General features: G+C 39.1%; 2 protein-coding genes across 2 annotated transcripts in view; one reads left to right on the forward strand and one right to left on the reverse strand.

The window, feature by feature from the left end:
- Window positions 1-22190, forward strand: part of nhsl2 (NHS like 2) — a 134404-nt gene that overhangs the window by 25222 nt on the left and 86992 nt on the right. The gene's annotated exons all lie outside the window — the stretch shown is intronic.
- Window positions 5115-9263, reverse strand: LOC102237965 (E3 ubiquitin-protein ligase TRIM21-like). Its single transcript, XM_023346611.1, has 2 exons — window positions 9147-9263; window positions 5115-7459 (listed from the first exon to the last, which is right to left on the reverse strand). Exon 2 carries the CDS (start codon window positions 7448-7450, stop codon window positions 5414-5416), a length of 2037 nt encoding a protein of 678 aa, XP_023202379.1. The 5' UTR covers window positions 7451-7459; window positions 9147-9263; the 3' UTR covers window positions 5115-5413.

Below are 22190 nucleotides of genomic sequence, written 5' to 3' on the forward strand. Positions count from 1 at the left end.
TAAGACACAAGGAATGTAACAAGATAAAAGAAGAAATAGTAGAATAAAGTGACAAAATAACAAAAATATGTCGCTCTACTGAGTACTAACAACCATGTTGAACTTATTTGTGTTGAGTGTTGATTTAAAGAGGGCCCAGGTCAAAGGTCAGTCTTATTTCAGGCAGGGTTCATGTCTGAAAATGGTCCAAAATGCGAAAAAGTCCATGGGAAAGAGAGAGAACTAGCTAGTGACCAGAAGAGGGCAGCACACACTTTATCAGTCATTTGAAATGCTTTGGGGGCAAAATGTAACAGAATTAATGAAAACCAGAATGAGTAGATTAGAGTTCAAATTGGTTTTGGTCTCTTTAATTAGAAAACACTTCAAAGAGTCTTTTACTTCTGTTGTTCCTGTTTTCCTCTCATCACATCCTTTTTTCCCTTCCTTTTTCCATTGTATACCCATTAAGAATAAAATAAAATAATGTAACAGAGAAACATATGAATTCAATGTCAGTATGATAAAAAAGGAACATCCCTCCAGTACTTTATTATGTCTGTATTTATTCTAAATCATTGCTATAAAGTTAAAGGAAGGACTCAAAGGCCATAGAACAGTCAAAGGTAAATTTTACAAAGTACTTTAGCAGAACCTGAGAGGATCAGAGAACATGTGGGCGTTTTTATGGTACAGGCCGTACAGCTGGACATTTTAGCAGAGCTTGTGATTACATCGAGTCAGGAAGTGGAGCGTTAGATACAGGAAATGAGCTTTTGATGTGCGGCCCAGTCACTGTCCAGTTTGCCCATCGTTATGTTTCGCTTCAAAGAGGAAAAGAAATGGAAGATATTGTTACAGCTTTTCTTAAAAATTACTTTTGTGCCCTCCATCTCAGACCGAATGAACAAAAGATTTATTATATTAGATAAAATGTGCTCAAAAACGACTTCATATTTGTGATCAAATAACACAAGAAAGAGTTCAGAAGCTAACAGATGTAACGTTTTTGCAAATATGTCACTTCAGGAATATTTTAGTAAACAAGCAGATTAACATTTTAGTGCCATCTCTCTGAGGATTCAGGCATTTTTCACTCCCAACTTGATCAAGAGGTCAAACCCTTTTCTGTCCACCAGGAGGCATTAGAGCGTAATGACAGTTTCTTCCTCTGCTGCCACCACAGATTGTGCATATATATTATTTTTGGTAAATGGCGAACGCAGGTGGAGTTCCTGTCTTTGTGTGGGACACTTCTTTAATAACGTGACTGATTTCAGATCCAGAGGTATTTCTTGTTTTTTACTGAGAGATTCGTGTACGTTCATGTGTAGAAAAAAAAAATGCTGCAAGCCTTTGTTTTGGACAGAACAGACAAGGCGAGATGCAAAATCTCCTTCACAGTTGCTGATAACTGTTGATTTAAGATCTATTTTTCAATCCAAGTATTTGTTTCTGGAGAACACCAGCTGTTTTTGTTCATTTCCAGAACATTTGAAAGGGGGGATCATATAGGAAACTCTTGGTGTGGCCACAAAAACTGGGTTGTCGTCATATATAGTGGTCAGTTTCATCACAATATTTGTTTTCATTCCTGGTCGGACACGTATCCATTGTTGAATGACTATTTTCATTTCCCAAATGAAAATAATCCCAACAATAAGGCATTGGTGATCATGAAAAGCGTTGATTTTTGGTGTGAAACAATTGTTGAATGCACAGAAGGAGCACGTTATTCTAACTGTCAAGTCTGGTGGAGGATCTGTGATGCTGTGGGCTCCTTTCTTTCTTCTCTGAATGCATTCAGAGACTTTGAAATCAATAATATATGAGGAGATTTTACATAAAAAATCTGCTGGAGTTTATTGGAGAATAAGGTCTGGGTGAGGTTGAGGCAGTGTAGAGAGGTACGGTCCAACTTGTGATCATTCACAGGAGAAAGGAATTGGGAAAAGATGGTTGAACCAAGTATTGACATCAATATTGTCAATGATGATTTTTTTAAAGAAGCAGTATTTCTGAGCTTTACGTCATCTTATAATGTTCTTCCCTCATTAAAAATATACATGGAGTGTTGCCTTGATTCTTTCATGCATGTTTAAGGAATCCTTTCATCTCCATGGCAACCATTCAGCTGTTCAGAACGCCTGGGTGGACCTAGCCCCGCCTTCAAGGTGCAGCTCCTCCTCAGAGCTGCTGCTTCCAGGCTTTGGAGCTTCCGCCTTGTAGCGTTCCGTGTAATTTTCCATGTTTCTTGTCTTCCGTCTCTTGCCATCATGTGATCAATAGTCAATGGGGTTGCACAGGTCCCACAGTTTGGCTCCCTTCACTTTCAGTGAGTCTGTAGCTGTTTTACTGTCTCAAATTACATATTTTGCGACAAACGTCATCAAACCCTTTATTTCTCACAGTGAATGGGATGAATGCCGCGCCGCCCGCTGATTGCCACTTGTGCGTGTGAAGAGGGCGCAGTACGGAGGCATCCTCACTGAGCGCATCAGTCACACATCGTCCCCTATTCGAACTGATAAATCTCCCGCCTCCAGGAAACGACTTGATGATCGAGTTGTTGAATGTAACAACCAGGCTGACGGGTCAAACTGTGATGTTTCACGTTTGCTCCAGTCGTGTTATTTCTAAAGTGTAGGTCGTCATGTTTTTCGAGCGACTTCAGAGATTCTGAGGAGACGAATCGATGGAGAAATGCGAGGAGTCTGTCTCCTCCTTCCTTCTTTCCACTCCTTCTAGGGATTACAGTGTGGCTGCTCTCCCTGGCTTCATTATCCACTGAGGGACGAGCTTTGGAAGCCCTCGGCACGCTCAGAGTCAGGGTTATGTGTGTGTAATAAAAAAAAAAAAGAAAGAAATTCCTGTAGTGCAAATGTGTGTGAGACTGAGATAATTTGCTGCGTGTGTGTGTTTAGATGGAATTTTCTTGCATATTTGTGTGTGTGTGTGTGAGAGAGAGAGAGAGAAAGTGTGTATGTTCATCCTCCGGGCAGCTAAAGTGTTTGCAAGGAGGATGAGATAATGAAGATGCAGGGAGTTGGCTGCAGCTTACAGGGAGCGAGAGTGGGGTGGAGTTATGAGGATCTCCCAGCGGGAGAGGAAACTACGAAGGGAAATAAAATTCCAAAATAGAATCAAATAAAAGAAACTATGCCGCTTTTAAAGCTCAGAGTGTGACAGTGAGTTGGGAAAATGGGGGCTGAGGGGGGGTTGAGGAAAGAGACGAAAACCAGCAGCAGTTAAACTGAGCGGATAATAAAACTAATAAAGTGGCGTGAAGTGAGAAGAAAGTAAAAACCACTTAATAATAAATGAACAAAATGTGTTATGTGCAAGAGAAGACGAATAAAAAACAGATTCGTTTCATACAGATGAGCCTGAAACAGAGTCTGCTTTATACCAGTGTGACAAACTTCAACCCCTGCAGCGCTGGTTTGTTCCCCTGCAGTGCGTTCGTTCATCAGCTGAGGTCACTGGTGAATCGACTCCAACCAGAACAGAGTAAACAAGACTCATGATTCACACAAACCTCCTTTTATAGTCCTGTCCGCCTGCGGTGCAGCTGTCGCTTTATGTGTACGTAGTTTGTCTTCGGTTACTTTTTAAAGCGTTTTGAGTTTTTACCAAAATGAAATTCAACATCTGTTTTGGAACTTTACTATTGTTGAGGTTCATATTTGTCCCTCGGGTTGATTTTACGCAGTTTCTTCTCCTGCCATCTATTCTTTAAATGAAGCTTAAAATGCGTCCAAACATAAAAAAAAAAAATAAGTGAGTGACTAGGTGCACTGCAAAAAACAAAATGTTAAAAAAAAAAATTAAGTAAATAATTCCTTAATATTGATGAAAACTTTCTGGTTCCTCTGGCAGATTGTTTCACTTACAACAAGACATTTCTCCAATATTATGAGTGAAATAATCTGCTGGCTTTTTCATCAATAGTGACTTGAAACAAGCTCCTATTTCTTTCAAGCTAGTTATCAAGTCCACTGAGACATTTGCACTCGAAACTAGCTCAAAAATAATTGGTAAGATTTTGTGTTTTTGCAGTGTTGCAGTGTTTTATTTTTTTTTTTTCCATAAGTACATAACGTCTATGACTGCACCTGAAAAGCGAGACATGGGTAATTATTTAGAGAATTAGCTGGATGACCCTCTTGCTGCCACCATGTCAAGCAGTGAATCGTTCTTCAGTGCAGATTAGCTCCAGTGTTGTCAAACTGCATGCATCTCATCTACAATTGCAAAATTTCATGTCTTGACACATATTCTCAAATAAATTTAGGTCTGGACGTTGCCTGACGTATGAATGCACTTTGATCTTGTAGCTCTGGTTGTATTTTTAGGGTCGTTTTCTTGCTGGAAGGCTTTTTTCCTCCCTGTGTTACCAAGTATTTAGCTTCATCCGTCTCCCCATCAACTTTGATCAGTAATAACAAATTTTCCCTCGGTGATTTAAAAGCATAGAAAGTGTTGAATCAATCTGAAATAGTCTCTTATAGAAACAGAAGTTCTCCAGGAAATTCCTCCAATGGGTAATTTGCAAATTTGCATTGAGTTTAGGTGGATTTGAAATTGTGAGCACATGCTAATTTTAGCGGTGTTAGTGGCTAGCAGTTAGCCAGTCACAATTTTCTGCGGGCTTAGAATTGAATCCTATCTTGTTTGTCATTTTCTCACTTTTGTTCTTTATCCAAATATATATAATATTGTGACAGCAAAGGTTTTAGACTGGTAGAGGCTTCTTTAATGTTATTTATCGGTCAGGGAGCCTACACAAGTAGTTTTTAATAGAAACATCTGTCAACATAACAAGCTAAGAGCTTGTTAGCTGTTAGCCAACAAGACTTTAAGTGTCTTCATATATATATATATATATAACAGATGGGCAATTCTGAAGCACTCACATTAATATTCAGGGACTTTTAACAATAGCCTAGACTTTTTTAAATCAGATATAACGGAAACTAGATGATGCTTTGTGATACAGACTTTACTTTGATGAGAAATAGTATCATTTTAATGATAGCGCAGGTTCTTGCGCACTGTGATGTTGACTGGTAATTCGTGAAATAAAATAAAGAGAAAAAATTAAATTCATCACACTTAGAAAATTGGATCTCAGAAATGTCTTTACTTTCAATTCAAAACTCCAAATGTAAGAACCTGTTGCCAGAACACATCACACAACAATGAAGTAACAATTCACTTTAATAGGAATCAGCACAGACCAACTAGTTACACTGTTCATTAAGGATGTTTTAGTTTCTGTCTGACATTTTTTTAAGTGTGCAATCTAAAAATCCATAACACCAAATGTATTCAAATCAGACTAAAATCACATTCCGTATTTGGACAGAATCTGGAAAGTCGAGATAAGTAGAAATGTAGAACATAGCAAAATAACTCCATGATTCAATCACAGCTACTGTCCTATTTTAAGTGAGGCAGAGTTCCTTGAACCATGACCTGGATTAAAGAATGGATAAAGTCTCTCAGTGAAGCTGCAGTCGTTGAAAGAAAAGATGTGTTCTGCGATGCCAACGTCGTAAAATGAGACTAAACCCTCGTCATAGTCGACAAACAGCCCGATTCTCTGAGGACGGTGGGTAAGACTGAGAGGGATTTCATGGCTGGCCCGTGCTTTGTACTCATTCTCCTTCCTTAGACTCAGTATCCAGTGGCCGCTCTCCTTACTGTTTGTGATTTTTTTCTTCCTATTGATCGACTCGTAGACCACTCCTAAATCGTATTTCATCATGTCCATCACCTGAACCTCGAAGTAGAACCTCCCGAAACCGAAATTCTGTTGTGCCACGACTCCCCCTCCTGGATTAAACCTCTTTGGCAAATCCGGAACACATTTCTTAAAATCACCCAGACGGACTTGTTTGCTGTCGTCAGATACGATGAGCCATGGATCTGCTGTTTGTGTATCCAGAGTTAAATTTACTTTGAACTTCTGCACCCTCTTTAGCTCTGCCTCCTTCAGCTTACCCTCTTCTTTCTTGAAGGTAGCCTGCAACCGATCCACAGCTTCCACCACTGCTTTCCTTACCATCTCTTCATATAGAGGGATTTGGACACTGATGTCTGACCAGTCCTTCATGGCTGGGATGTTATTGATGGATGAAAAACTTCTCAAAACATGAGCGTGATCATCAGACGATGAGAGCTCTTGCACATTGGCGCTACTCTGCATCAGGACTTTCACTTCCTGCCCCAGCTCTGCGATAAGTCTTTCAGTTAGCCTCTCTGCCGTGACTTGCCTTATTTCTATATTCCCGAGAAGTTCATCTGAACCGTTTTCAAGGATTCGTTTCAGATCTGTGAAGACCTGAAGACCGACTGCCGCCTTACCGTCTGCAGCTTCTTGGTTCAGCCTTGACGTGTGCCTGAGATCCTGCATCTTTCCTCGTCTCTCTTGAATCATCCGGTTTAACGTTTCCTCTGTCCCTCTTAGCACAGATCTCTTTTGTCCAGCCTCTTCACTCAGAGGAAGGTAGTCGTGCTCCTTGTGATCTAGGAGGGTGCAGAGCATGCAGGTGAATGTCTGGTCTGTCCTGCAGAACAGCTCCAGCGGTTTGTTGTGGTATGAGCACATCCTGGCCTCTAGGTTCTCCACAGGCTCAAGCAGCTGGTGCTTCTTCAGGCCTTTAGTCATCAAGTGAGGCTTCAGGTGTGTTTCGCAGTAAGATGCAAGACAAACCAAGCAGGACTTGACTGCCTTCAGTTTCAGTACCGTGCATTCATCGCAGGATATGTCTCCTAATGTGGCAACCCTTTGTTGCGACGGAGTGCTGTTGAAATTGTTTTCATCAACGGCAAGGCTGAGACTTCTCGTGGTGTTGGTGGCAGCCAAGCTTATGTTGCTGTTGCTACTGTTGCTTGTCGCATTGTTGCTTCTAGAGGTGTTGCTCTCGATGACGCTGCTGGATCTGCTGAGGGTGCTGCTAAGTTTACTGTGAAAATTGCTTTCTCTGTTGGTGTTGATGTAGTGTGTTCTGGGTGTTGGAATGCTGACGTTGCTACTGTTGTTACTCCAAGTATTTCTTCTGGGGAAGCCACTGCTGATATTGCTGCTGGATCTGCTGAGGATGTTGTTAAGTTTGCTGTGGAAATTGCTTTCACCAATGCTGTTGCTACTGTCGTGCGCCGAAGTGTCCCTCGTATAAGGGCTGATGTCGGTTTCACTTTTGTTGATGGTGCAGAGCTCCTTTGCTTTGGACTTTTTGAGGCAATTTGCCATCTTAGAGAGGATTTGATTGGGTTGAAGCTGAGGACGTTCATTAAAGTCCTTTTCGCATATCGGACACTGACAGTGGACACTCTGACCCCATTCTCTTAGAATGCACGTTTTGCACAAGTTGTCGCCACAAGGCAGCGTGACAGGAAAAGTAAAGATGTTCTTGCAAATTTGACACCGAAGCTGGTCCTCAGATAGCTGACCGCTGGCGGCCATATTGGCTCACTGGGAACAAATCAGAGGAACATGTGCTTAATGAACATTAGCACATTTTATGGTCTAACAGTTATTAACCATAAAATAATTTAGTCAGTGAATTTCTCATCTTTTTTCCCTGATTTTAAAAATAAAAACTAACTAACTAATCAGTCAGATCAGTACAAGATATCACGCAACAGCACATCAGGATGCAGTAGCCCCGTCGATGTCCATTAATATCAATCATTTTGATTGGTCCTAAAAGTCATTAATAGCAAATAACAATAGAGATAAATGAATTAACATAAAAGATGAGTATACAAAAATTTTCTAAGCTCCAAAGTGAAACACTATTTGATGAAATGAGAACATTCTGTCTGAGGTGAACAAAAAGAACGAGAGCACAAGAAGTAGAAATGATGCATGACTAATTTAAAGCTACCAGACCAACGACACGATGTCTCCTGCTACCAAATGTTTGTTCCCTCGACAACAATTTGGACAAGCAAGTGCAGATTACATACATTTAACTTTTTTAGGCCCAGATTTAGGCTCTAGATTATCATTTCTATGTACTCGCTGAATTATGGCAACATGACAATGTCCTGGACGGGGAACAATAAACGAACAGAATGAAGGACAAAGACCGTGAAGGACTTGCTATAAGTACCAGTTCTAAATGGGAAACTTGGACGTGCACCAACCATGATCTTAAAATCCAATATGGTGGCTGTGCATTAAAAAAGAATGGTCATAGCTACATTGATAAACATTAAATATTTCACAGGTGCGCAGCTCTGAATGTGTGGCTGTACTGATTTTGTTGGCACTCGTTGCAGAGAAATACATTGCCATTTGGTTGTATTGCTAACAGCAGCTATTGAGCAAATCAATTAACAACCCCAGGAAAATGGAATATAACATTAGGCACTTTCCTGTTTCATCCTTGGCGTTCTGAAAATCTCTGTCATTTTAAAAACGTCTGATGAAGCAAATGCAACTGTAGTAGAACCTCTAGTTGTTAGCTTGTTTTAGCTCAATGCTACAGTTAATTTGGTAATCGATTTGTTATATCTATGAAAATAATTAATTCCCATATTTCTGAGTACTGCTAAAGGCAGCCTATGTAACACCGGCGCTACTTCTACCACAGGGTACGGCAGCCAGAATTGGAGAACAGTACAGCAATAGCCTGAAACACATTTAACTGTTGCTTTGCTTTTGTTATAAGGTAATATTTTTGTATTGAATTCAACAGGATTGAGTTACATCTCAATATTCAGCTCAGGAAAAAAAAAATCAAGAGAGCACTTAAAATGAACAGTTTCTCTGGTTTTACTGAATGAGTAAAATGATCATTGTTCTTTTATTTTATTCTTTTATTCTCTGAAATTCCAAGCAAAAATTTTGTATTTATTTGCAAAAAATGAGAAATGGCCAAAACAACGCAAAAGATGCAGAGCTTTCAGACCTCAAATAAAGCAAAGAAAACAAGTTCATATTCATTTAGAAACAACAATGTTGATGTTTTAACTCAGGAAGAGTTCAGAAGTCAACATTTGGTGGAATAACCAGGAGGCTTTCTATGGGATTCACTGCAGAGGGTCTTTGTTTTTTCCAGAGCTGTGTTTCTCGTTTGCTTTGATATCGGAATACCAAATAATCCAATAGCGCACTTTAAAGACATCAGGTTTTATGTGTGTGAGAGACTCACCTGTGTGCTGCAGAGGGAACCTTTAACGAAGTCTTCAATGAGTTTTTGTGTCTTTCTGACTGTGAGGAGCACAGCTTTCTTTTTTATTTTTCTTCAAGCAATGTGGTGTAAAGTTCAATCCTGATATCAGATAAAAAGTCACCTGCTCTGCTGTGATTTCCTTATTGTTTTATCGTGCCAGGAGTTGACATTTGATAACCAATAACTGGTGACTTCCCGGCCATGTTGCTGTCCGCACACTGATACACAAAGTTAGCCATTACGTGCTGCCAGTGTTTACTACTTCAAAATAGTTTGCTGAAACCCATAACTGTACCATTGCCCTGTGATGGATAATAAAAAAAATTACAACATTCAATAAAAAAAATAAACATTAAAAACATGGTTGTTATGACTTTTTGGTCAGACAGTTCTGACCAGTCTTCTCAGTCTGGTCAGAACTGTAAAAATCTGCCCTCTTTGGGTCAGAAAAACAAACAAATAGGCAAACAGGAAGGCAGCGTTACCAGAGAAACGGTCATAAAACTGAAATGGACCAATCAGGGTGGAGCAAGCATGAACTGGTAATGTAGTGTCGCCCAGGGAGCGATATCTGTAGAAACCATTGTTGTGTTAAAGCATGAGGGCCTTCATTGGGGGACTCCTGGTGATGGTGAACTCATCCCAGTACAGCTCTAAATAATTAAGTTTTAATTTCAGTTTTACGTCTATTCAGCTATCAGGCGCACACAGGAGGACTTTAACAACATACTGTATGTGCTGCTGAGTGAGGAATTTACGACCAAAGCTTTCTGACACGACAAAAAATATTCCAGGATTTACATTTACTGAGTGATCACTGTCCTCAGGCATTTGGGTGTCATTCATATTTGTGTACTTTTATTGCTCAACTAGTCTTGCCGTTTATGTTCATTCCTTCGGATTTAGTTTATTCTTTTAGAAAATCTGTTCCTTTGGATTTTCTTCTCTTTGATTCATGTTATTTTTCCCCTTCTTGATTTGTAATTTCTTTGAGTCATAGTTCAGTCTTTCTGTTTACTTTTTATTTTACAAACTCTTGTATTTAATATCCTGTATTTTTATTTTTCTTCATGGGCACAAGTTGCAACCATAGATATTTGTAGTTGTAAATCAGAATATGTAGTTGAGTTGAACTCTGTAACCTTGTGAAATAAATATTTATTTATAACAAAATATTTACTTTTTTTTTTTACTTCTTTGCAGATACATAGAAAAAAAAACTGTGTGATACACTGCACCCAAGGTGTCAGTTTCTTGCGTGTCAGCTTAAGCCTACAATTGCAAATTTTAACCAGGATTTTCTCGCTTTCATCTGATTGGTCGATGTCATGTGAGTCGCAAATTTGGAGCTAGCTAGGATATGTTAGCAGCTAGTTAGCGGTAGCATCAACCACCTCAAGTCTCAACACGACTGAAATGTTTCCCATGAGAAAAATAAACTATATAAAATATGCAATATTATATAGTCGTTACTCCACAAAGTTTAAGACCTGCGATTCTAATATTTAAGGCCAACTTACTTTTTTTTAATGAGCTCTTCATTTTAGATGATTTAAGACTTTTCAAGACTTTTTAAGGATGCCAGGCACCATTCACCAAATTAGGCTATATGAATTTTACAGCTAAAGAAATCACAGCAGAAATCTAATAAAGTTGAAAAAAAACAAACGTTCTTAGGGCTATTTATCCACAAAGTGATCTGAGAGGACTGGTAACTGATTGTTGTTGTTATCGTGAGAAACCTCAGCAGAGTTAACAAGTGAACTGCCGACACATTCTCTTTGTAGCATTTTCTTCCAGTTTTATGCATAATTAATGTGGACGAAAGATTAAGGAAAATACTTGCCAGGAGAAGGTCATTTTCGTGATGAGTCACTTGCAGCTCAGTTTGCAATGATTATAAATAATTTGAATGTTCTTTTAGTGGGCAGTGAATATTTGTTTTTCCCCCACTTGTAATTCCTCTGGTAGTTTGGTCTTCAGGGGTTTTGTGTCACACTGAGCTTTATTTGTGGTTGTGTGAAGCCTCTGCTAGTCTTGTGATTGTGCTGACTGCAGCACATTTAGCTCCTGATAAAAGTAACACACTGAGCTTATAATTACACTGTCATGTATAGCATACTGGTTTCCTAAGACTCCCCTATCCTTTCTTTTATTTAGTTTTTCTTTTTTAGGGGGGTTTAAGAAGTTCTGTAAGGTATTTTTGTATTTAAGTGTAGATTTGTGTCTCATCACGGCGTTTCAGAGTCTCTAAAAGGGATCAGAGCCAATTTCACAGCTTAAGGATTTGTTTCGTCCCTCACCCAACTCATTTTTAAAACCAATGGAAACCTCCACCGAGGCAGAAAATAGTTCTCCGACTTGTGGCAACGTTTATCTGCGAGAAACCGCTACTCTTACACACAGGAACAGATGTGATAATTTTTCTCTATTCCCATCAGCTTAGTCATTTTCCGGACCAAGACAAAAGCTCAGTTGGGGCTCATCAATTCACTTCTTTGTCGTTATTTTTGCCGCCCTGATTTTTCTGAGCCGGCCTGTAGTTTACTATTGGTTTTACTAGTAGTATATGTCAGTTGTGGTTCAAACTCTATTTTAAACATGTGTATCATGGGGTTTAATTGATTTATAGCTGTGCATTTTTGCCAGTTCTTGAAGTATTATCAAGTGACAGATGCAGAGAAATAATGGGAATTTATTGGTTTTGTTGGCTATTAATTTTTAGATTCTAAGGTAAGGGGATACTTTGTTACAATAGCTACCAGGACAGACACATAGCTACCTTACCAGTTAGCTAAGATAGTTAGCTATCTCGGCTAACTGAGATAGCAGTTATCTATCTCTTTTAGAGATAGCTAAAAATGTAGCTATCTATGGTATAAAAACTATCTCTGTTAGAGAGATAGCTAACTATCTCTAGCAGAGATAGTTAGTTAGCTAACTATCTCAGTTAGCTAAGATAGTTAGCTAGCTAAATAGATAAGTAAGATCTTGCATGATCTTAGTAAGCTAAGATAACTAACTATACTAACTAAACCTCAATATCTAGACTCTTCAAACCTGAACTAAATTACTCTACACTCGAAGCAGAGCATTTGAGACCAAATATTTGCGAATTGCTCTTCAGCCCCGTCCTGAATGGAAAGCCACAATCCTAGTCTTGCATAAATACACACAGACAAAATTAATAACACTTATCTTACATTAGCAGCACATTTTAGTAGAGAAGTTCTGAAACAACATGAACATTTGAACTCTGTTCCCCCCAATAAATGCATGAGGTTTCCCCCCCTCTCTTTTAGATTCCAGGGTCCAGTTTAGCACATGTTGTCCCTGGTTTCTTGCCACTGTGCGTCCAGCAGTATTAGGTTATCTGCTCTCCGGGGATTCAACTGATTTTCTCTGGTCCAGAGGAATGTATGGGAACAGAGCCGCGTTGGCAAAGTGAACAGCAGATCAAACCAAACTCCAAGTGCCTGAAGAGTTTGCGATTGAGACGTAGCAGGTCCTCAGCTGGAATGCTAATATTGAACAGGATATTAATATTAATATTTAATACATACACCGCAAACCCCCTCTGAGATCTTTAATGTGTGGAGAGATTAAACGATCAGGGATACCCTGAGAGGAACAATCAGTGCACAGTCTTTCCTGAGTATATTTATGTACTTCATCTATTAAAGGTAGTGAACTTGTATTCATGTATTCTTGGACAAATATTTCTTTTGCACCAGAAGTAGAGCGGTTGTAAAAAACAATGAGCTCTCGTAAGTTTGAAAACTGACAGAGGATGTGAGGATTTGGGAATATTTTAATTTGAAAAAACAGATTTATTCTGTTTCTGCGTTTTAGTCACAATTAAATGTCTCGGCTCACCATTAAAATGTCAAAACCAGGAAAAAGGTAAATACAGAATGAAGACTTCAACCAGACCCTTTGCACTGCTAAAAGGCACATTTTTAAAAATATCTTTTGCAAAATAAATAAAAAACTTTCTATTTAGAAAGTAAAAAAAAAATGGAGGTAGACATAAAATTAACATTTCTTCATGAATAACTGATTTTTTTTTGTAATGAAGTGTCCTAATTTGTAACAGACACTTATTCTCTTAAAATGTCCCTGTTTGGACTCTGAGTGTCTTTGTGCTCCCTGTTCGGACCACAGCTGAAGGGACAGTCGGGTTATGCCAAATGTGATGCGTTTTCCCACGCCGCTCGCACACATCTGTGGCCGTGTCACCAGCCAGCGCCGGCAGCTGTGGAGCATCTGATCCAAATGACATCATGTTGTTACAGGATGACTCCTCTGGGCCAAGTCTTCACCGAGCCCGGCAACGCTGGGGCAATTTGTTGTACTTTTAAACTGCAGTGCATAAAAACAGTTCGCTCGACGTTTTGGTCACAAAATAACACTGGTTTTAAAGCTCCCATTGTCGATAAACCAATTACTTTTCTGTTTATTATGGAGCACCTTTTAGGACTTGGTGTTAAATGTAAAACACAAACTGTCTTATCTGATTCAGAAGGTAATTTAATGCCTGAATTTTCTGGGAATAGAGTTTACAGAGTTTTTCCTTTGCGTCTGAATATTCCAGTAAGATCCAGTGAACGTTGTGACTGTAGCATGACAATGTCACGTGTGTAAGAATGATCTGTATGTAAAATTGCTTCCATTCTTTGTACAAACGCTTCTGCTATGAAACAAAATATTCTTTTTTTCTACACCTTCATTCATTTCCAGATTACCGTTTTGATAAAATATGGACAGCAGAAGTAACATTTTTTATGTTTTTTCATGACTTTCCAGTTAAAACGTTTTGACTTTGCTCTGTGGAAATGTCTCGGGTTTAAATAGTAAGTGGTACAGTACTTGATATGAAGTATTCATGTGGTACATTTTTCTTTCGCGTATTGTGTGACGCTGCCACAGATTTGGCCTCCAAGCATCTTGGAGCAAATCTAGGCGATTTCCTGATTTATTTACGTTGTTGTTTGGCCTTGGGGAGGAGCTAAATGTTTAAACACCAGCTAACAACGCTGATTATTATTTGATTAAGTGGCTGCGGGGGGAGACAGCGGGATGCAAATGAAATTAAACGGCATAATAAAGCAGAACTAAACACCAAAACACTCATGAGCCATAATCTCCCCCTCAGCACAATAAGACAGAGCTGACAGACCAAAACGGGATTTTTGTTGTTGTTATTGTAGTAATTCTTTATACTGGAGCTTTAATTCTGCATACAAGTAAAATTGTACAGAGAGATTTTTACTGTCTAAGGTTAAAAAGTGGTGGTGAAAGTTTTTAAAAACAACGTTTGAGTCGATTTTGTTCCTAAAAAGATGAACTCACTTCCAAACGTTTTACGCTTTTCACATGCCGTTAATTCTGTAATATTCAACTTAAAAACAAACAAATCTGTATTGGCGGGAAAAAAACAAAAACAAAATTAAACAGTCTGGTTCTATAAGTTTGCATACCCTTAAATGAATACTTTATTGCACCTTCCTTTAATCTGACTTCAGCTTTCCCTCTGTTGACCGTTCATCCCAGACTTTGACTTGACATTATTTGCCCACTTTATCTTGGGAAATTCTCCAAATTCTATTAAATTGTGATTAAACAAAAATAAACTGAGGGAGGGAAGCTAATTACACAAAGAGAGCTGAACTAAGACACAAAGTAACTATAAATGAAGAGAGAGAAAAACTTGCACAGGTTTAGGAGAGCTAAATCCAGTGTCACAAAAAAAATGTGACAACCAACTACAAAACAGAAAGGAAGGAATGGATATAGGAACATGTTGCCAACAATAATGAACACAGAAAAATAAACAGAATTTTTGCATATTGAACATAAATGAGCAAGGAAATGATCAAAATACAATTGCCTGTGGAGATTTGGAGGAGGCTGTCGTCATAACACAGATAACAGTAACCAGACGTTCCTTCAGTGCTGCTGTCAGGAACAGCCAGACAGCAGAATATTCCCAAACATAAAAAGGCGACGCTCGTGGTTCAAAGTTCTGACTGGGAACTGAAATGACCTAAATACGGCTCTTCCTGCAGACACATGCAGCATGCTAAGTAGATGTGATCACCAAGTCTTGTTCTTTCTGTCACATCCTCCCGAGAAAACGCTCATAGTTAGGCGTTAGCAAGCTGAAGCAGTTTTGTATTATGTTCTGTCCGTGAAACATCACAGGATATTTGAACTAAAAATACATCTTGACTTATTTACGTTCAATTCTCAATGAAAAATGAAGAAAAATTATATGGGGCAGTTTTGCTTGACATCAAGGCTATAAAGAAAGTTGGCAAACATCAGCTAATTGAAAGATGAGAGCGAGAGCTGAAGTACTTCCAGCTGAAATTGGTGTCTTTTTAGAAAAGCTGAGTAAAAGTCTCAGTCAAGCATTTGCCTTCGAGTTTTTTGAGCCATTTGGGCAAAGCAGCATTATCCAAGGAAGCTAGGTACAACTAGCACTCTGCTACACACACCAGCTCCTGTTAGCTAGATCATGTTAGCTAGCTCCTGTTAGCTAGATCATGTTAGCTAGCTCCTGTTAGCTAGCTCATGTTGTCTAGTTCCTGTTACCTGGCTCCTGTTAGCTAGCTCATGTTACCTAGCTCCTGTTAGCTAGCTCTTGATAGGTTCTTCTCTTAGCTAGCACATGTTAGCTAGCTCTTGTTAGCTAGCTCATGTTGTCTAGCTCCTGTTAGCTAGCTTGTATTACCGAGCTCTTCTTACTTGGCTCCTATTAGCTTTCTCCTTTTAGCTAGCTCATGCTGTTTAGCTCCTGTTAGCTAGCTCATATTACCTAGCTCTTCTTACCTAGCTCCTGTTAGCTTTCTCCTGTTAGTTAACTCCTATTGCCTAACAATCTACAGATTCTAAATGACTATATTTTTTGTCTGCTGCGGACCACACAGAGGTCAAGAACTACTTCCTTTCTTACTTCAAAATAAGAGTCTCAGACATCCAAGACCTGAAACTTAAAACTACTGTTTTAATAAAAAGGCTTACAATAGCTTAGAACTGACCACATGAAAACACCCAAAGAATATATTTTAATATTGGGAGATCTAATGGCTCAAGCTATTGTTATGCCATCAGTCTTTTTGAAAGGATTTGAAAATTGATTGTAAATCAGGTGTCGGAGAACAAGAATGAACATTTATTATTGGGAAACTGTTGGGCACTGCAGGCGGTGAGGGTTTGTTATGTAAACTGAGAGTTTGGAGCTGCGGGATTCACGTCGGCGGTGCTTCAAATCTGATCCGACTCCTGCCTAACACATTGTGAATGTATAAAAAACCCCAACTCTCTCATATGTTATGTTCAATTGTTGCATCAGTGTTTCTCCCAGTGTGTTAACAGCTGAAGGCAACAGCGGAAGTGCTGAGAGTTTACATCATACCGCTGTGTTTGTTTCCTTCAAGCTGTCAACCTATCCTCCCATCTTGTTTCTGCTCCTGTTTTCTATCTTTTTTCCAGATGTGGTGAATTTTATGATGTCTTATCCTGTTCTTTGGAAATTAAGTGAAATTAAGTGAATGAGAAAATGAAACAAAAGGACTTTTGGGGACCATGGTAAATGTAAACAAGGTATAAAAATAGATAAAAATGTCCCAATGATTATTGACAATCTTTTTACATAGTTTTTACTCCAGTATGTGGAAAAAGTAATGCATTTAGTTTAGCTGAGCTGTCATTTACTCACCAGTAGTACCAAATGTTTGACTCTAAGCTATATAGTGGACATGATTTATGTGAGAAAAAAAACACATTTGTAGACCTGTGTCGGTTAGAACAGTTTGGTGAAAAACTGTTTAATTAAAACAAAATGTATCATTATAAGGCATCTAAATGCATTTTCTTCTTCCTTTCTTTGTACCATGTAAATAATTTCATTTTGTGGTCATATGTAGTGCTGTGAAATGCTCCAAAGCCTCAATCTCAACTTTCTCATTGCTGAGTTGCATTTTCTGTAATTTATTGTAGAGTGCAAATTTTCTTTTGGTTCAACCACTCTGAGCAGAAAAAAGTGAGAAGATTTGTGCTTGGTTGATCATTTCTTTGTCGTAACAATGCTTCTTGGCAATAAATCTGTTTATATGCCTTTAAAAGGAGCCACATTTGTGAAGAAATCTGATTTGTGGATAGTGCTGGAGAGTTGATTATGTGGACTGCGGCCATAAAAAATGTGCTGAATCGTCTCTTTCGGTGCCAAACAGCTAATTCTGCTGGTCTGCTGTAAACTCTTGTTGTTTATTGGATTGGATGATTAAAGTTTGAAGAAACAACTACATACTGGAAGTGCAATGATTGATTCATTTAAGAAACTGGGCCCTGGGAGAACTGTACATGACCACTGTAGCCCAGTACTTCCTCTTCATGGTCACCAGCTTGGTTACACAGTGCTGGGGGATGTGATGGCAGCCCGTCGTTCGAACCGCATTTGTCAGTCATTGTGGCCGACCCTCCAAGTATTCAACAGGGTCGAACTCAGGACTTTAACCAGACTGTTTATTCTTTCAACCCCCTATTTTTGGATGTTCTTATTACGAGCGAACACTGCTATCTTAGGGCAATGGTGGTAGGACTCCATCCTGCAACCAGTAGGTTACCGGTTTGTAAGACACTTCCCTCGCCTTGCCTGCTGCTGCTGCTGGTAAGAAGCCTCACTTCTGTCAGACCCTACTGTAGCTGTAGCTACAATCCAGTAGCTCACCACTGTCAGCATGTAAAGGTGTGTGAATGTCTGTATGTCAGGGGTACCCAAAGTCTATCCTCGTCTGGTCCATGTCCAAACATGCAGGATGCCGGCCCTCCAGGACCAACTGTGGACACCCCTGCTGTATGTAGTTTGAAGCACTTTGGGGTTCTCTGGACAGGTAAAGGTAATTTATCTTGTATTACAGAGTTTTGTTCCCAGCGCTAGAGATATTTGATTGCCACTGGTTGCAGAATCTCTTCAAGAAATGATTTTTTATTGACATTACCTCCTTCAAGTGATTGATGAACAGGGGTGCCCAAAGTCGGTCTTCAAGGGCCGGCATCCTGCATGTTTTAACTCTCTCCCTGGTTTAACACACCTGGATCAAATGGTGGCTCATCAGAGGCCTAAGAAGAACATTGACCTGCTGAAAAGCTTGTTACTACCAGCAGGGAGCGTCATGGAGGATGCCGGCCCTCGAGGACCGACTTTGAGCACCACTACTTTAGAACACAACATTTCTCATGGGTGGAACATGGTCAGGGAAACATAAAATTTCTTACATATTTTTAAGTAAATTTGTTTTGCAAAAGTGTCTCATGAAGGTACCTTCCATTTATATTTAAAGCATTTTCATCAAGAGTAAGGAGTTTGATAGTAAGTACAGCTTACTGAAGACCACTCTGTCAAACTGAATTACCTCAGATGGTTTCATCATTAGCTGTGTAATCCTTTAAGCAAAATACCTTTTTTTTTTTTGCCTGCTTAATTTTGACCAATGTTTTACATCCACCTACATTTTCTTATCAAACTCCAAACAGTAATCTGGCTCTGCAATGGTTGGCGGATTAGCAGATTATTAGTCTTCCTGTAGAGCATAGCGACTGTTAAAGACACACACATACAGGCAGACGAGAAGAAATTACTTCAAATACGATTACATGCAGGGATTAATACAAGATTAACACTGGAGGTGACAGTTCTCTTCCCCAACACCTTGTTTAGAGTAAACCATTGAAGAGATATCGGAACAATATGGTGAAAAAGAGGCAAACAGACAAGACATAGACCATGTTTATATACACACTAAAGCCTCAGGGTCCATTTAGAAACGGCAGTTAAACCAGCATGTTTCTGGTCTGGCATATCTGTAACACCCACTACACACTATTACATGAATACATCATGAATCGTCGTTCCAGTTAAGTTTATGATTTTCAGTAATCCAGCAAAGTAACTTAACGCCTTATGTTTGCAGCTAAGCTAGCGTTAGCAAAACAATGTTTTGTTTTTCTTTTTTGTTGAATATAACAACCCATTGGAAATGAATTCAGAAAAGGGGTTATTGTTTGGCTCATGCATGCTACAAATAATAATTAGCAGCTCTGCAACATGCTGGTTTCCAACTGATTGAACATTGAGCCGGTAGAAAAAAGCCAGAGTCGGGTAGTAATTCACTACGTTTACCTGAGTAACTTTCTGGGATTGAAAAAACCTTTTAGGGATAGTTTTACCACGCCATACTTTGCACGTTTACTTCAGTAATTACATGAAATAATGCCAATCTTACTTGAGTAAAGTTTCGTTCTACCTACTGTGAGTAACTTAAACAAGGAAGAATGTGTGGTTGCTTCCATTTATTTGAGAATTTTGATACCAGTATGTCCAGTCCTCATTGTTGCGGTCATTACCTGAATTAATTGACCTTTTAATTGTAATGCTTGCACTGCCTTTTCAAAACCATATGTGCTCCCAGCTGTTTGTTTCGTTTACACATCGTTTAACGTGTCCGTGTTCCGGGTTTCATTTCTCACACACACACACCAAAAACAATGAATGAATCTTTAATGACATTTAGTGGCTCACATGGCAATGTCAAACTCTGGCTCGAACTCGGAGGCACGCAAAACCTTGCTGCTTTTCCTTTTGCATTCTCCACTCCGTAGGGATCATTAAAGAGCAGTTAATTACCCATAATCCACTCTGGTCCAGATGTCTGCTCAGTCGGAATGGTCCTCAATTTGTGTGTATTTGTGCGTTTGCTCTTTTTCTTTTTTTTCTTTTTACCAATCCGCCTCATGCTTTGCTCTCTTTTTCATGTTTCCCCCCTCTTTTATCCCTCGAGGGTATTTAGTATTCTAAGTTCTTTTCACTCCATCAAAGTTGTTTCTCTCTTTCTGTGTGTTTGTTTCTCTGCCCACAAGTTTATCCACTCCGCCCTCTTCCCTTTCCTTCTCGCTCGGCTCTCTTTTTGTCTCACGCTCTCTCGCAGCCAGAGGGAGTCGACTTGATTCAGTCATCACTAATAAAACTTCAGCTTGCACCTGCTGTTTGAACCACTGGAAGGTACTGTACCTCTGTTTACTCATTTGCATTTATTATGTAGCAGATATATGCAGTTGGAGTCTGGCCGTGTCTGCCGCTCCAAACAGTGAAGCTGTGATGACTGCTCGCTTGGGAGAGAAGCAGGTTTTATTGGTTTGCCGCAGCTTTATTATCCTCTGTAAGTGTTTCCTTACAGTTTCGTTTTAACCGGGGCAAAAGGTCGTTGGATGTCCTGGTTACAGTGAAGACGATTCGGCTGATTGCCTACTGTATTTTCAAGATTTGTGCTTTCGCGGGGATCGTGTCGTGTTGAGTTTGAACCCTGAATTGGTGGGATTCCACAAGTGTGTTGTAAATTTTAGGCAAATTTGAGGCGTTACATTTGAGCTGGACATGGAAATACTTTGTGAAAAGTTGGCATTTTTTGTAAAAAAAAAAAAAAAAAAGCTAAACCTTGTTTGTTGTTGTTATTATAAGTTACACACATTTCCTTTATTTTTTAAAAAACAGAAAAATACCTGAAGCGATATTCATCTAATGGGTAAACAAACAAAAAACTAGCCACTAATATGGCTTGAGGGCTTTTAAACTAGCTACTGTGTATTTCTCTGTAACATTTACTACAGTAAGTACGCAAGCGTTCAGTTTTGTATGTTTTTTTTTTTAAAGAGCAAATGCAAAACCTTTGATGGTGAAGCAATATCCCACTATAAGCATCTTTACTTGTTCGTTTTCGTCTTAGTTTCACGGTGAATCCCACAGCGACTCGCTACGCATCCTCATACCACCTCGCTTGAACTATAAACTTTTTATTTTATTTTTTTAGAATAGGTTTTCCAGGGGCTATCCAAATAAAAAGCGTACTTTTAATAAAATAAGTATAACATACAATTATATGGCCACATTTTGACCCAACAAGTTTCAAACATCACTAATTTACTTTGCCGTCTACTTTGCTCAGTTTTACAGGCTTATAGGCCATTATGAGTGCCTGATATTGTTATAAAATGGGGTGGCAAGGTGCGGATGGATAGAAATGTAACTGATAACCCCTTCCAGCAGGCACAGAAATCCATAAAAAACAATAAAGTTGATTTATTTGCTCATTTAGTGCCAGTTTTGCTGATATATGATTGTTTGAAGATGTTAGGTTTAGGTAGAAAGCAGTCACTGTTTCTGACCCTGTGTTCACACGTTTCTGCAAGTCAGTGCACATGATTCGCAAGGACAGAGCAATTCAGGAGTGCTATAACTCTTTAAAAACTGACACATATTGAGATTTGCTTCTTTTTTTTTTATCTAATGGTTGTCTGACTGGACAGATCATTCTGAAATATGGTTGCATGGGGTGAATTGGTCTGCACTCTTTCCCAGTTGGAGAATGTATAATTCAGCAAACAAAAGATGAATCGCAATTAATTTCAATGTATATTTGAAATTACCATACTTGGTAAAAATGTGTATTAAGAAACAACTTTGTAGGTTTGTGTCAAAAAGCCTGTGTGGTAGACACTGGAACGGATCGTCTGGGTGTCATTGGGACGGAAACAACAACAGCTGCAGAATAAGAATCTCTGAAAATCTCCAACAGCAAAAAGTGGATACTTTTGTGACTTTCATAGAGTCCAAACGGCTCGGCTCTAAAGCTACTCTAAATGGTAGCGACAAAGTTGCTGAGTAGGGAACATTGAATTCTCGGTTGAACCCTGGTCGTCTGGATGACGGCATTCTTAGTTGTATCATAGTATTTTGCAAAGGGAAGACTTTTAGTTGCATAAGTACGTGCTTACAGTCCTTTTCAATCAGCAACTTAGTAATATAATTTTCAATTTTTGTCCTTCAAACCGGTTTGTTTGCAATGTTTCACATCGAGGACACAAGTTCTGTGGAGATAAAAGCAAAACAAATTGCATTATTTCACCCTGCTTCGGTTTCATGAAACTGGACAAACAGGTATATTGTTTCTTTGCTTTGAACAG

Source organism: Xiphophorus maculatus, chromosome 14 (genome assembly GCF_002775205.1).
Source record: "Xiphophorus maculatus strain JP 163 A chromosome 14, X_maculatus-5.0-male, whole genome shotgun sequence".
Taxonomy (NCBI): Eukaryota; Metazoa; Chordata; class Actinopteri; order Cyprinodontiformes; family Poeciliidae; genus Xiphophorus; species Xiphophorus maculatus.

Bases quoted from the DNA above. Each gene is read 5' to 3' on its own strand.
- LOC102237965 (XM_023346611.1), bottom strand. From the start codon at position 7,450: ATGGCCGCCAGCGGTCAGCTATCTGAGGACCAGCTTCGGTGTCAAATT.